Source organism: Lupinus angustifolius, chromosome LG13 (genome assembly GCF_001865875.1).
Source record: "Lupinus angustifolius cultivar Tanjil chromosome LG13, LupAngTanjil_v1.0, whole genome shotgun sequence".
NCBI lineage: Eukaryota > Viridiplantae > Streptophyta > Magnoliopsida > Fabales > Fabaceae > Lupinus > Lupinus angustifolius.
Window position 1 is genome coordinate 11,736,688 of NC_032021.1, and position 16,983 is coordinate 11,753,670.

The window sequence follows — 16,983 nt, forward strand, 5'->3', positions numbered from 1 at the left end:
AATGACCTTGATCTTTTCTTGGTCCACATGGACTCCATTTGCATTTATCATAAAACCCAGAAAAATTACATAGTCAACACAAAAGGTACATTTCTCAACATTAGCATATAATTTTTCCTTTCTCAAGACAAATAAAACAGCGCTTAGATGTTCATGATGCTCATCTAAGGTTTTGGAGTAGATTAAGATATCATCAAAGTAAACCACAACAAATTTTCCCAAAACGTCTCTTAAGACATGGTTCATTAAACGCATACTTGGGGCATTGGTTAGCCCAAATGGCATGACAAGCCATTCATATAAACCATAAGTGGTCTTAAAAGTAGTTTTCCACTCATCACCTTCTCGGATCCGAATTTGATGGTATCCACTTTTTAAATCAATTTTTGAAAAGGTAATGGCACCATATAATTCGTCCAACATATCATCCAACCTTGGGATTGGATGTCTATAATTTACCGTTATGTTGTTCACGGCTCTACAATCTGTACACATTCTCCATGTGCCATCCTTTTTGGGCACCAAGATGATTGGAACAGCACAAGGGCTTAGGCTCTCTTGAACCCATCCTTTTTTGCTTCAACTCCTCAATTTGGTTTTGAATTTCCTTTGTTTCGGTTGGATTACACCTATAGGCTGACCTATTAGGTAGAGATGCACTTGGTATGAGATCAATTTGATGCTCAATACCTCTCAATGGTGGTAACCCGTGAGGTCCCTCTTTAGGGAACACATCACCAAATTCCTGCAATAGATTTTCAACAAACATATGCCACAATTCTCTTTCCTTAGAAGGGTTAGTGGTTAGACAAAACTCCCTACTAAAAAGTAGGTACAAAGGTTGTTTTGAAATCAAAGCATGTTTTATTTCCCCTTTTGTTGCCATATACCCCTCTTTTTTCACAATCTCACTCTTTTTGCTTTTGTTTGATTCTTTTTTTTCACTTTCTTTTCACTCTGACTTTTACACAATTTTCTCTCTCCTTCTCTTTTCTCTCCATCTCAATTTTTTCTCTCAATTTCTTTTGATCCTCATTAACTTGCTTAGGAGACAATGGAGATAGCACAACCTTGCAGTTTTGGTGCTCAAAAGAGAACTTATTAATACGTCCATCATGTGTGATTTTCTTATCATATTGCCATGGACGGCCAAAAGTAAATGGCTAGCCTCCATGTCAACAACATCGCACACAACAGAATCCACATATTTTCCAATTGAAAAGTTTATTTCAGCTTGCTTGTTAACAATCATTTCCCCAACCTCACTTAACCATTGTAACCGGTAAGGAGTGGGATGTGACTTAGTCACAAGATTAAGTTTTGACACCAATCTTGCACTAACCACATTTGCACAACTTGCACTATCAATAATTAAGGAATAAAGCTTACCATCCACAAAACATATTGTGTGAAAGATGTTTTCCCTTTGACTTCCATCCTCCTCTTTGATTTGGCTTCCTAAGAGCCTCCTCACCATAAATAAGTCTCCTTCGGGAATGGTAACATTTTCCTCCTCATGATCATCCTCTTCATCACTAGAGTCCTCGGATTGAGACTCTACTTCTCCATTTCTCATGATCATAGTCCTTCTTGTGGGACATTGAGAAGCAATATGTCCAAGGCCTAAGCACTTGAAACATTTCACATCTGGCTCCTTTGGTTGGACCCCACATGTTGTTTGCCTTGGCTTGTGGCCACAACCTCCTTAGTAGTTTGTGTACTACTTTTGAATGGTCCTCCCTCCTTCTTGGATTTATCTATCCACTTGAAACTTGGAACTAGAACTTGAGGAAAATTTTGACTTTTTCCTCTTTAGTTGTTGCTCCACTTTCATGGCTTGTTGAACCAAATCATCCAATTCAACATAATGTTGTAGTTCAACAACATCTTGGATGTCTACGTTTAAACCATGTAAAAACCTCGCCATAGTAGCCTCCCTATCCTCCTCAAAATTGGACCATAGCAAAGCTAACTCCATTTCTTTAAAATACTCATCAACACTCTTAGACCCTTGAGTGAGTCTTTGGATTTTGTTGTGAATGTCCCTTTGGTATGAACTAGGGAAAATCTCCTTCTCATTAATACTTTCATCTCCACCCAAGTACTAATGGTCTCGGCTCCCGCCCTCCTTCTCTCCTTATTAAGTTGATCCCACCAAATCAAGGCATATTGCTTGAACTCAAGTGTGGCCACCTTAACTTTCTTACTCTCTTGGTAAGAATTGCACTCAAATATGTGCTCCATCTTAAGCTCTCATTCTAAGTATGCTTCCGGATCATTTTTCCCAATAAAGTTGGGAACCTTTATTTTAATCCCTTCAAGTTTCTCCTCCCTACGTGCCCCTCTCCTTGCTCTCCTCCTTCTTTCTTCTTCATCACTTGAATAATAGTTTGCACGATATCCAAACCTCTTATCATTCTCCACTCTCATTTGCTCCATCTCCCTTCTTAAGGTTTCATATTGTGTTGTCATCCTAGCATAAAGTGTTGCTGTCCTTGGGGACATTATTGGACTCCCACTTTCACTAGACATTTTTATCTCAACTCACTTTGTGTATCACTCAAATATTTGGTGGAAAATGTATCATTCAAACTCACTCAAATTTGTGGAAAATGTAACTCTCAAAACTCACTTGTGTTTCACTCAACACTCACTCTCCTCCACGGTTTCTTGAATGAACCAAGGTAGAATCACTAAATTGTGAAAGAAAACACCCAACTTAGAAAGAAATGTGACACGATTTCGCTTTATGGAATTTGACACTTGTGATTTTCGGTTTTGGGCTTTTGACACTTTGTTTTGACACTTTTGGTTTTTGTTTTTGGACTTTGACATTTTTGGTTTGTGTTTTTAGACTTTGACACTTTTTTTTTTATTTTTGTTTTTGGAATGTAAGAAAGAAAAGAAGAACACACGGCCAACAAGAAAGAAATTTTGACACACCAAGCAAGAACCTTCGCTTTGAATACCACTTGATGAGAACCTCTTCAGGAGATCCTTTTTAAAACAATCTATCATGTTTGGTGTTACTAAACCCACGGTTTTATGGGTTGTTTTTTAAGATGAAATTTGGCAGCAAAGAAATATTACAAGATAAAAGAAGATGGTAAAGAAATGAGGGTGATAGGCGCCACAACAATGATGTTGATAAGCCAAGTGATATTCGCCACAAGAACGTGGTTCTTAATAAGAATTTTTAATCTTGGTTCAGCCAAGAAGTTTGGGGAAGGCAACACTCTCTCACAAAGGAAGAATCCTTAATTTTTACTCAAAATTAACTTGTTTATTCATCCATCCGAAATTTACACTTATAGGAAACAATTCATAGTCGGTCACATTGTTCCAACCGAAATATCCAAAGTAAAATTCCTTATGGGAACTCCTAAAAGATTCAAATTACAAATAAATGAAAACTTTGAATTCTATTAAAAGCCTTAATTGATTTGCAAGGAACCAAGCATTTAGCCTAGGATTCCCTACTTGTTTTATGAAGAATTCAGCCACCCTTGAAGTTTTGGTCCACACTAGTTAATGGTAATCTTGAGTCCCATGCAAAGTTTTAACCAAGTGCAAGTAACAAAGTCTAAGATTCCATAATTCTTTGGGAAGAATTCGACCTCCCTTAATTGCTTTAGTCTTCATGAATCAATCTGGGTTTGAATGCATTGCACGAAAAACATCTCTTGAATTAATCAAGCTTGACTTGATTAATGGTCTTGCACGAAGACTCCAAGGAATAATCACTCTTGAAGTGATTTAATGATTGGCACAAACACACCTCATGAATTTAATCTCTTGCACGAAAATATTTCAAGAATTAATCATGATTGACTAAAAGTTAAGTCTTGCACGAATTAGTCCATAGAATTAACCATCTTTGACTTGATTTGAATGATTTGCACGAAATGCCCAAGCCATCTTTAATGGTGTTGACTGTAATTAATGATCTTCAAAGACTTCATTTATTCTGAATTCAAATAACAAAAGACAAATTAAATGCTTGATGAACCTTCTTAGGACACAATAAATATGTCCTAGCCATGCTTAGAACATGGTCGTGCCCTACTAAAAGGGTTGAGAATTATTTTCCCCACTTCAGCCCACATGTAAGGTGATATAATAAAAGAGGTGAGAACTCCCCTGGTTTGAGCTTGGGGTAATTTCCTTGATGTCTTTAATGAGTAGGATAAGTGCATTGTATACTCGTTTGGCCCTTGTCCTTGTCATGGGCCCACCTATGCTTCTTAATTCCTCATTATCCTCCTTAGGCTTATTTGGGTTCACATCAGGCTATTACTATTTTAGACATCTTACATTCTTGACACTTAGATTGTAAAAGGGTATATTTGTTTTTATATTTATTTCACTTCTTTCTAAAAAAATCTGCTAACATCGTAATTCTGTAATTGTACTTCATGTATAATATTTTTTTAATGTTTGGTGCAGCCTCATTATTATTATCCACATGTTTTTACGAAAAAGGTTTGGTTATTCAAGTTATTAACCTTTTTATTAGAGATATTTATGTCATTGTAAATGGGGAATCATTCAATTTTTCCAATTTTTTAATATGCGGTTTTGAAAATCTCACTTTAATGCATGCCCCACGTGTATACTCATTTCTGTACATTAAGGGGTTCACTTTCTCTTTCTTCTAACTATTCATTTCTCACTTTCTTCTAACCCTTTCATTTCTCCTTCAGATCTATTTTCTCTTCTTTCTCATATTTCGTATCACCCTTTCATTAACCTCTTCCCACTATCAACTCAATTTAGCATTGTTTTTTTTTACTTCCGCTTCTTAGAACGCGAAAACTCATCTTCCCCACTTTACTGCACTCACATCGGATCGTCAAAGTTTTAATACTTTCTCTCAGTTTACAGTTTTTAGGCTATAATATTTTTTTCTCAAATATATGCTCTTCACTACTTTCTCTGAGTTTCCAGCTTACACCCTTTTTCAATTTTTTTCTTAAAAAACGATCTCATTTTTATTCTTAAAAATCATACGTTTCTTATTTTCCTTGGCTTAAGACCACTTTTGAGGTCACATTCCCATTGAATGGTTTTTAAAAGTACGACCTTTTGACTGTGTGTTCCTACTTTACATTTTTTATATGTTTTTCTGCAAAAATTAGGTCTTTACTATTTTGTTCAAGATTATTTTACTGAAAACCACTTTCACTTCATTACTAGAATGATTTTTTGCTGAAAACTACTTTTACTATTTGGGTCACCACTTTCAATAAAGATGTAGCCTTTATACTTTCAGTTCTCTACTGAAATGAATTTTTTTAAATATGTTCAGTTTTATTTCATTGAAAACCACTTAGAGATGTAGCATTTACTATTGATATATTTTTATTTTCTCAGGACCAGTTATAGTCACTACAGAACTGATTTTTTAAAAATTTGTTGACAAACTTTGCTAAAAAAACAGTTTCAGTTCAACATTGATATGTTTTTGTTATTGTTAAAGATATAGCCTTTGCTGAAAATTTATTGTTTATTGGTAATGAGATGTGGCCTTTATTACCACTTAGGCATAACTAATAATTTGTGATTGTTTAATGGATATTGATATTGTACTATATAAATTTGTAGGTTATGACCTTCTATGATAATGCATTAGTAATCAAAACTGATATTACATTACGATTAACCATTGCATTTGTATTTTTTAGATTACATTACTACAAATGTCATATAGGCTAAAAAAATGAAACAAAAAGAGGAGTCAATAACAATGTCAATTCAATTTATGGGTTCAACTTCATACATCAATGTCAGATATAAATGTGTACCAGTATTTGAGATAGAAGTCATCAATAGTTATACGTCACCCTATGCAAAGGAAGAGCAATGGTAGGCATTGGTTATACATTGGTAAGCGTGACATGTGTATATGTTTCACATGACTTAAAATATAATAAATTTTGACGTGATAAGAGCAATGCTATTGATTATACTTTCCCCAATTTTGAAATTTGAATCTTATTCACACTAATTTTACCCCATAGTTTGTTACAAATTAAAAAAATGAAAAAATTATAACATGATCTACATTACGATTAAAATGTTATAATGTTTCTTAGTCAACATACATAACATATATTTGTAGAATTTATGGTTATAATTCAGTCATTAAATTAACAAAAGTTAAAGTGCACCATTACATTATATAATATTAAAGTGCACTCATTACATTGTAATTATATTAATTAATAAAATTTGATGCTATATGTAACAATAAGGTTATTTTCATTCCTTAATTTTAGGCAATGTTCATTATAAATATAAATTTATAATCATTTATTGTTTAATTTTAAAATAAGTAATATGAAATATGTATAACTCGTAAAAAATATGTATTCTTTAATTTTGATAATGGTCTTTATAGATATATTTTGTTTAAAGTTTAGATTTGATTCTAATATTAAAATGTTACTATTGCATTATTAGTTATTAAGAATAGTAACAATAGTAATTTTTTAAATAATTTTAATAATTATGTATCTTTAATATTTGTTAGTAGTTATTAATAATAGTAACAATAGTAACTGTTTTTTAATTTTATTTGTTCGCAGTTATTTTAGAGTCAAATAATAATAATAATAATAATAATAATAATAATAATGTATATTTTAAAATTATTTTTATTTTAGAACTAAATAATAATGAGTTATAAGTTATTGATGATTTTTTAATTAATATGATAATGATGTGTTCCTCAATACTTAATAAAGATACAAAATATACCAGTCTTTTCTATCTCTATCCTACAAGTAAAATCAACCACCAAAAATAGAATAGTAACCTTAGGAAAATGACTAATTATTAATACAATTTCAATCAATGTGATTTATGATTCCTTAATTTAAGTCATGCTCGTTACAGATATAAATTTATAAAAATTTGTTGTTTAATTCTAAGGTAACTAATAAGAAATATGTATAATTCATAACAAATATATATTGTAAATAATAGAAATAGAACTTCAATGTAGATGAATACATAATATGCTTTACGATTAAAAAATGTTATGATGTTTCTTAATTAATATACATAGCATATATTTGTAGAGTTTTACGGTTATAATGCAACCATTATATTAAGAAAAATTAAAGTGCAACCATTTCATATTCCTTAATTTTAGGCAATGTTTGTTATAAATATAAATTTATCACCATTTATTGTTTAATTCTAAAATAAGTACTAAGAAATATATATAACTCATAACAAATATGTATTCCTTAATTTTAGATAATGTTCTTTATGGATAAATTTTGCTTAGAGTTTAAATTTGATTCTAATATTACAATGCGTATTTTGAAATTATTCTTATTTTAGAATTAAATAATAATGAATTATACATTTATTGATGATTTTTTAATTAATATAATAATGATGTGCTCCTCAATACTTTATAACGTCACATGCCCTTCATCTTCAAATAGAAGAATACAAAATATAACAAAGTTTATTCTATCTCTATCCTATATGTGAAATCAACCACCAAAAATAGAATAGTAACCTTAGGAAAATGACTAATTATTAATACAATTTCAATTAAAGTTATTTTTTATTCCTTAATTTTAGGCAATGTTCATGATAAATATAAATTTATAACAATTTGATGTTTAATTCTAAAGTAACTAAGAAGAAATATGTGTAATTCATAACAAATATATATTATAAATAATAGAAATAGAACTTCAATAACGTAGATGAATACATATCATACACTATGACGAACATGTTATAATTTTTCTTAATCAATATACATAGTATATATTTGCAGAATTCATGGTTAAAATGCAGCTATTATATTAAAAAAATTAAAGTGCAACCATTACATTATATAATATTAAAGTGCATTCATTATATTATAATTATATTAATAAAGAAATGTAATGTTATGTGTAACAATCAAAGTTATTTTCTATTTCTTACTTTTACACAATGCTCATTATAAATATAAATTTATAACCATTTATTGATTAATTCTAAAAAAAGGAATAAGAAAATATGTATAACTCATAACAAATATGTTTTCTTTAACTTTAGACGATGCTCATTATGAATATATTTTGTTTAAAGTTTAGATTTGATTCTAAAATTGCAATGTTACTATTGCAATATTAAAATAGTAATAATAAGAAATATAACATAATTTTTTATAATAATTCTCTATTAATAATATTTGTTAGTAATTATTAAGAATAGTAACACTAGTAATTGTTTTTGGATTTTATTTGTTTGCCATTATTTTAGAGTCAAATAGAGCAATATAAAGTATAATGAGGTCTTTTTCTATCTCTATCATACTGAAAAATATGTACAATTATTTTTTATAATATATAGTAAAATATCACATTTGTATGTCGTTATAAAATTAATAGAAATATCACAACTTTAAATGGTGTATAAAAGAATGTATTTTCCAAATAATAGAGATGGAACTTCAATTTATGAATAATTTTAGAACAATGATTATTAGGTAAACACACAATCAAATATAATAACATTTACTTATATTGTACATGAATTTAAAAATACATTCAAATATTTATACACAATGGGCAACAATCTAAAATAAAACATAATCATTAAAGAGATATGCTAAAAAAAATCCCTATAACTTCATATGGTACTTATAAATGTAATCCCAAAAAAATATAGTGCATAAAGAAGTCATTATATTTATATAGAGAATATAGTTGTGATATATTATCCTATACAATTTGAGTTTTATTTGTTACGAGTTATTTCAGAGAAGATTTGTGTTGTCTATTAATTGCAAATGGTCAATTAATAATAAACAAAACAATTCATGAAAAAATATTAATTGCAAATATTAGATTTATGTTGATGTTTAGTTTAACACTCATGCGAGATTCAAGTGATTAATGAGTGAGATATTATCGATAAAGTTGAGTTGTAGCTGTCAATGTATTAGGAGATGTAGGACTTGGATGGTTTTTATATCACAAAATAAATTAATTTTTGTTATTGGCTTTGGACACAATGGTGAAAATTACATACGAAAAATGCAAGAATGATTAATAAAGTAAATGAAGTGTACTTACTAACTAATTTAGAGTGTGTTGGAATAATAAGTTTTAAGTGTGTGATATTAAAATTGACGTTAAACTTCATAAAAAGTCAATTTAATATTAATAATCCCAAGTATATCTTCAAGTTATAAGTGCTTATGTTTTAAACAAAACATGTCTGATATGGATTTTAATAGATATTTTTGGCGTATAATGTATGTCAATATTTTATATACGAAAGTTGTTATGAGTGTATTTTTTATTTATTTTAGAAATAAAAATGTAAAAAATGTGCGCATTTAAGAAAATAGATATATCAATCACAAGTGCTTCAATAGATTTATTTTTAAATATTATTTTAAAAATAAAACTTCAAAAATTATGCATTTTGTACAAGACATCACTACAATGACTAAAAATTTGTGCAATCTAGAGTCATACTTGCATCAACAAATGACATAGTTGACAAATTAGTAAATATGTTTCGAGTAAAATTTGATGTGAATTTTTTAGATGTTTTTAAATTTTCATTATGTTCGACATAATATATTTATTAAGCTTATACTAATAAATATTATACCTATAACTATAGGTGAGGAAAAAGAATATATGAATCTAGATATGTCTGGTGCTAATGAAAGTGAATCATTCAACAAACTAACTCTTGAGTACAACCTTTATTCTTTCCAATCATAAAATTAAGTTGAGGAATTTAGATTAGCATGAAGAATTATGTAATGGTACAAGATTGTTTGTTATTAAAATGACAAATCATGTCCTTGAAGCAAAGATCACACCGGGGAAAAACATTGAAAATACCATATATATTTCTCGGATGTCTTATTCTATAACTTATTTTACATTGTGTTTCAAATTTTTTTCATAATAATTATTTAATATAACATATAACACTTTTCCATTTGTTAACAATTCTACTTCAACAATAAAATATATAAATCATCTTTTATGGGGTTATAACATTTATATTAACAAATTATTCTGACACTTTTTAATTAAATTTATACAAAATACATTACCACCCGTGCGAATATACGGATATCCTACTAGTTATCTTTCAAAACACATTCCAACTTTTCTCATTTTTAGAAGAAAAAATCAACATTTTTTGTTCTCATTTTTGGAGTGATACCCTTCAATACGAAAAGGTTTGTTGATATCAAAAGCAGCAGAAGAAGAATTAGTAATCTTCTAGGTGAACATGGTAGACAAAAACTTCTTAAAATTATTTATGAATTTAAAATAATTATGTTATCCAAAATATTAATAGGATATATTGTGTAATAGATTACTCCCTTTAAGACCTCGTAATAATCTTAACGACGTTTAAGGAAACTATCAATCATGGCATTCGCAAATTAATTAGCTTAGATCATTATATCGGATTTCCACTACATTATAGAAATAGTTTCAAAATTACACTCATATGGCTACCACCACTCAAAAGTATGACTAATGTCACTAAAAAATATGACTGTCACTAAAAAATATGACTACCGCCCCTTCCAAGGTTCCTCTCTCAGTGTGGCTTAAAGCTTGGCATTCTGAAAATTTTGTATATGGTTTATTATTAATCATATGGACTAGATGAGAGTTAAGACCAAAGAACATGCTAATCATACCACGAGAAACCAAATTTGAGAACACCCATTTCTTAGAATGTGTAGTTAGTATTTGGATAGCTCTTCCGCTAAGGGATGCAACTTAATTTAATTAAAATATATAATCAAAATTCATGAATTTATTTGATGAGGAAAGATAAGATAATATCTAACCTATATTAATCTGAACTGACTAAGGGTAGAAACAGGTCAGATCAGACTTTGCCTTAAACAGGTTAAGCCAAACTTTGTTTTAAACAGACCCAGCCTATATAACATATAAGAGCTTGGGACTGATTTTAAAAAAATTCAAAGCCTAGATTTGACCTGTTTAAAAGTCTTGTATGTTAGCATGTTTAAAGGCCTAGTATACTATATGCTCATGAAATAGACTATCATATCTATATTTTAATGGGCTTATAGATTTATTTTTATTTAGGCTCATCTAATTCTAATAATTAAATTATATTTTTATATACATTTTTATATTAATATTACATATATAATAATATTACTTATATTAAAATAGTATAATTTCAACATTGTTATATAATATAACTAAATAGGCCGACCTGTTAGGCTTAATATGTCTTTTAGGTGGCCTAAAATCTCATCTGTTAAGCTAAATAGACTTATTAGAAAGCTTGGGTCTGACCTGTTCGTGAAAAAAGTATGGTCTGACCTGTTCGTGAAAAAAGTATGGTCTGACCTAACCTATTATAGGTCAAGTAATAGGCCTCTAATAGACAGCTCACTCTTAGTACTGACAATGAATCTCAACTAAGAAATTAAAAATGGATATGACAATAAACTATGAAATATCTAGAATATTTGAAAATAATTCAATCTATTTTATCATTTCAAATCAAATAAGTCACATTTTATTAAAACAATAAATAGAGTTGGGGTTATAGTTAATGGGGATAGTAGAAAACCAAAAGTACATACATAATTATATCAAACTTTTAAAAAAAACATGTCAATTCAAAATAAAAATAATTAATTATAGAAGGGTAAAGATCGTGAGAACAAGAGGAAGGTACCAAATTACGAGTAACAAATTAAAATACAGTTTATCGAATTAAAAAAATAAAATGAAAAAAATGAGAAGGGTAAAAGGGAGAAAAATCAAGACCAAATCTAGGAAAGTGGCTCTTGAGTTGATACGGAAGCAGTCTTAAGTTTTCCACAAAAGAAGAAGCAACAACTATTGAGTTCTCAGTTTTCACTATGGTCAAAGGATTCCAATTTCAATAACTGCTAGATCCAGAGTCCACTAGAGCTCCAGAGACTGGAGCTGCTCCCCCTAACTGCTAGATCCTCCACAAATGCTTAAATTAGAATGTTACAAGGATTTCTCAATGTTACTAATAGAGAAAAAATTTAAATTATTAGTATATCATTCATATTTAATTATTATTGACTTTTTAATATAAGTAATATAAATAAATAGTAAATAATATAGTGATTATGTGTAAATCTTTACACTAGCAATACATGGATATTATATCCTTAATAGGCATAAGGTTTTTATATGTAATACTCAATAACATTTTAATGAATTTTCTTAACTTAGCACCAAGGATAAGAGGCAATGTTATGAAACCGAAGTCTGACATCAAATTGAAAGAGATATTGTATTAGTTTTAAATGGTTAAATTGTTTGGTCTGACCGGACAATTTCATACATAATTAATAATTTTATTTATAAATATATAATTATATATAAATGTAAAACTTTATATAATTAATAATTACGTATAATTATATTGAAGTAATATCTCTTCATCTATTTTTAGAACATAGTAAAATAAAATATTAGAGTAATGTTCCATTTTTTTCTTATTTTTAAGTGAACCGTCTGCTTTACTTCCCGGGTTAATCCAGTTTAACCAGATTTAATACAGTCGGACCACAATTTCTCAGTTCAAAGCAGTTCAACTTAGGGATGGCAAAAAAACCCGTACCCGTGGGTACCCGCGGGTAAAACCCGTATGGGCACGGGTACGGGTCACAAACGGGTACCCGCGCGTATTATAAACGGGTTTTTAAAAATACCCGTAGTACATACGGGCGGGTACGGGTATTACGGGTATTATGGTACCCGTACCCGCGGGTACCCGTTATTTATATGATTAATATATTATATTTAATTAAAATAAAAAATACATTATTCTAACATTTATTACACTATGTATATTTTTTCTTTTTACTTTGTTTACATATTTTATTGAATTTGGTGGTGAAACATCCTACAAATATTATTACATGTGTAGAAACACACATGTTTTACAAAGAAAATATATATTTTTTGTTAAAAAATGAGAGCAAAAAATCACACAAATGGAAACCACTAATAAATTTAGCATTTTAGCAAAATATTCAATCAAAAGGTACAAAAATAGTTAAGTTTCATCTTATTTGAAACACAATAGAAGTAAAAATTTAAAAAATTATTTATAATAGAGGAAACCCGCGGGTACCCGTTCTACCCGCGGGTACCCAGAAATACCCGTAAATACCCGCTCACGGGTACCCGTACGGGTACGGGCGGGTATGGGTATTACTCTTCTATTTTAAAACGGGTAGCGGGTAGCTACTACCCGTGCCCGCCCGTGCCCGTTGCCATCCCTAGACTTCAACTCTCATTCGGTTAAGTTAAGACTACAAATCAAAACCATTTTCAAGTTCAGTCTGCGGTCAGAGGTCCGATTCTCACAACACCGATAAGACGTTAGAAAAACTATGTGTACATTATAAAACTAAATATTTGATACTTATGAGATAGGGGACTTGGTTTCTCATTTTTTAATCCAATTCTTAACCATATCCTAAGCCACCTATGAGGTTAAGAACCATTTTTTATTAGAACGAGAGTGCTGGTCTAATTACTACTTCATTCAGCAGTCATGCAAAGAGCAGCACCATTAAACAAAAATAGAAACATCCAATCTTAATATTTAAAGACTATGTGTAGAAGCACCCAAATAAAAGTTACTAAGTACTGCAACATCATTAATATCTTTGACAAGAAAAAACATCATATATAATGTTACAAAATGCCACATAACTGAGGTCTTTATTAGTCAAAACCAAAATAGTTTATGCTCTAAGAACAAAAGGAGATTATAAATCTCCACAGTAAAATTCCAAGCAAACAAAAATTGAGCTACCCAACCCGAAAAATAAAACATCAGAGTTCATACCAACATGTTTCAAATCACAAGTTTTTGAAAGCTGACTCATGAGATCCTTTTTGAGGGGTGAGTCTAGCCAGAAGTGCCTTATTGTGACAGTGCTCAGCATCAACAAAGTAAAAATTCCCATTAGCCTTAAATGTCACAAAAGGCCTGTTGGTTTCAGGTGGTCGAATATCGGCAAATTTCAGTGTCTTTGGTGTAGAAGTTGCCAGCCAGGACAGCATCTCCACCTCGAAGCTGTCCGAACCAGGCTGCCACCTGAGTTTGTGGATGTATGGGCTAACGAACCAGTGAAGAATATAGGTTGTAGACGCACTGAAGAATATTACAGATGATGCTACTGCACCCTTCAGGATGACATTCATATCGGGCGATGTCATGAAGGTTATGACTGGACCAAGAGATACAGAAAGGCAGCAAGTCGACAGAGACAGGAGTTTTACTTTTTTTATCGTGGATGAGATCGGGCCATGATAAGCAACTCCAGATTCCTTTTCATCATCATCCTCAGATTGTCCTCCGCTACATGGTCCAATGCTAATCTTGTTGTCTTCCTCTGTAGTAGTGGCTTGAGATGCCCATCTTCTTTGAGCAGCAGCAAGCTGGGAAGAAGCTTTGAAAGTAGGATTAGCAGTAATAGGCCTCCGTCCATGTGTCACAGACCTAAAACAATGATACACTGCACCATGGAAACAAATATATTATTTCATAAAGATTCGACAAAAGTTTTACGCTGGTTGTCAACTGCCTAACACAACCTTCACAATTTATCCGAGCTTAAAACTGGCTAAGTATAGTGTCAAGCACAAATATATTATTTATAAAGATACAAATATTAATAGGTATATTGATTACGATAAGAAGGAAATTAAAATAGTTGGCATCCTAACCAGCAAGATATTCAGAAACAACATCCCAGATAGGGGCTCTATATAAATTTAACAACATAACTAATTTACTTTTGCCAAATTAAAATCATTAGATACGGCATAATTGGAAAATATTGAATAGAAAAGGAGTTGCACATCAAGATTCATGTGAAAATGGTAAATTAGCAATAAAACTTATAGAACATGTGACACGTGACAAGGGGCGTCTTTTAAAGATAGCATTACATGTGAGGAGCCATTATTTCCATTATAGAAGCTGTGATTGATTTCACTATAGCACAACCCTATCATTTATTTTATCTCTAGATTGTTGGTGTTTAGAGTTTTTCATTAGTTCCTAATTTCAAGTTATGTATGAACTAGTCAGTTTCTGGTAGGTAATATTTTCTTTACTTTTGTGCCTTCTGATAAATTCTTGCTGGCATTGGGCAAGAACTGAGAAAACATTGAACCAAACTAATCCATGACCCATGTTTTTTCACTTGAGTCAATTATATAAGATCCAATAGCTCAGTTGTATGAAGAAAAAAATACAAAGACACAGAAGTCTTAGAATCTGGACATGAGTGTCTTATTATTACAAAGTGAACAATTAAGGTAAGCACAGTGGTTGCTTAACTGTATAAAATTGAACATGATAGCCAGAAAGATTGTTGGCAATACAAAAAAGAATAAAAATTCAGAATTACTCTCCATTGAGAGGAATACTTCAGAAAAGCTTATTTCATAAAAACATAAGGGAATACTTTAGAAAAGCTTATTTCATAAAAATATAAGGGAATACTTGAAGCCATCGAAATCCACAGATTATATAGCTGTGGCAATTAAAAACATTCATTGCTTTCCACCACATTGTAACACAACCATAGATAACAACAGCACATAGGGGATTCATTTCTTAAGACATGAGTGCAGCACAAAGTAAAACATGTTTTTGCTTGTCATTAAATCAACATTGATGAAACAATCAAATTGAGGTCCTTGGTGAGTTATGGGCTACGGTTTTCGAACACTTTTCCATGGGTCTTGACAAAATTGCGGTCAAATTTGTAGCAGTGTGCAACTATGAAATCCTTTGGCGCATTAGATGAAAGGGAATAATCACAATAGAAAAAAAAGGCTTTTTTTGGTTCTAGACTGCATTGAAAGCAATGAGTAATTTCTCCCCGGTGTAATAATACAAAGGACTAAAGGAGATAAGCTAAGATAATACCCACTTTCTGAATTCAGACAAAAGCAAGACCACATTAGATTTTCATCAATAGAAAGCATCAGCTAATAACTTGATATTAAAAATTGATTCAGGTTGAAAATAATAATGAATCAATCCAACAAATCCCTGTGACTAAAAAACACAAAAAAAAATTCCTTTCATTGCCAAAAAGAATAAACCTTGAATTAATGGTACCCAGATGAAAGTGCATATAACCCATTTGTAAGATGTCAGATAAATGAAGAACCCAATGAGAGATCAGATAAAGTTTAAAACTTTTAACCAAAAGAATAGAGATTCATTCATATGGAGTTCGTTTTTATAGGCAAAATTGAAAGCCCAGAAGAAGAGAAGCAACAGAAAAAGAAGAGGAATGGAACCTGAAGGGGATTTAGGAGAGAAGTGGTGCCTGGTCTGTGAACGCAGCAATTGGAGAAGAGCCGCTCTTGTCATTGCTGCTATTCTACTGTTGTGATTCAAGGCAATACGCACTTCATTCAATGGTTTAGGACTTTAGGTCCATTCTATTAACGTTTTTTATATATAATATCTTAAACTTATTAAAACAAATAACAAAACGGGCATTTGGTCTAGTGGTATGATTCTCGCTTAGGGTGCGAGAGGTCCCGAGTTCAATTCTCGGAATGCCCCTCTAGCATTTTTTTTTACTTGGGGTGTGTACACGGTTTTCAGTTAAACTTATTATGGTTTAGGGTAAAAAAAAGTTAACTTTATTATCAGTGGCAATGTTTTCAATGTTGTGAAACCCGAGTCAGATGTCTTAACTTTATTTTGTTTCACTTAATTATATTTATCACATTTTTTATTAAAAAAATTGCACTTAGGAGAATTTGTGTAGATATAGAAAATTGAAAGGTGATTTGTGTAATTTTGCTAAAACTCAGAGATGTCAGTATAATTTACCATGAGAATGTTGTATCCTCTGCTCCTTAAACAATAAGTTCCTTATCATTATCTCTTTCTACAATATACATCAAATTTATT

General features: G+C 30.7%; 1 protein-coding gene and 1 non-coding gene across 2 annotated transcripts; one reads left to right on the top strand and one right to left on the bottom strand.

The window, feature by feature from the left end:
* On the bottom strand, positions 13,670–16,489 carry LOC109325375. The gene is made up of 2 exons (XM_019557702.1): positions 16,359–16,489; positions 13,670–14,554 (listed from the first exon to the last, which is right to left on the bottom strand). The coding sequence occupies exons 1-2, from the start codon at positions 16,429–16,431 to the stop codon at positions 13,896–13,898; spliced, it is 732 nt and encodes a 243-aa protein (XP_019413247.1). The 5' UTR covers positions 16,432–16,489; the 3' UTR covers positions 13,670–13,895.
* Positions 16,558–16,629, top strand: TRNAP-AGG. The gene has a single exon. It is a non-coding gene; the product is annotated as a tRNA-Pro (tRNA).

What these genes read in the sequence shown, in the direction of transcription:
- LOC109325375 (XM_019557702.1), bottom strand. Translation starts at nt 16,431, where the DNA reads ATGACAAGAGCGGCTCTTCTCCAATTGCTGCGTTCACAGACCAGGCAC. An exon ending in CTCTCCTAAATCCCCTTCAG is followed by an intron (nt 14,555 to 16,358) that starts GTTCCATTCCTC and finishes TCCATGGTGCAG; the next exon opens with TGTATCATTGTTTTAGGTCT.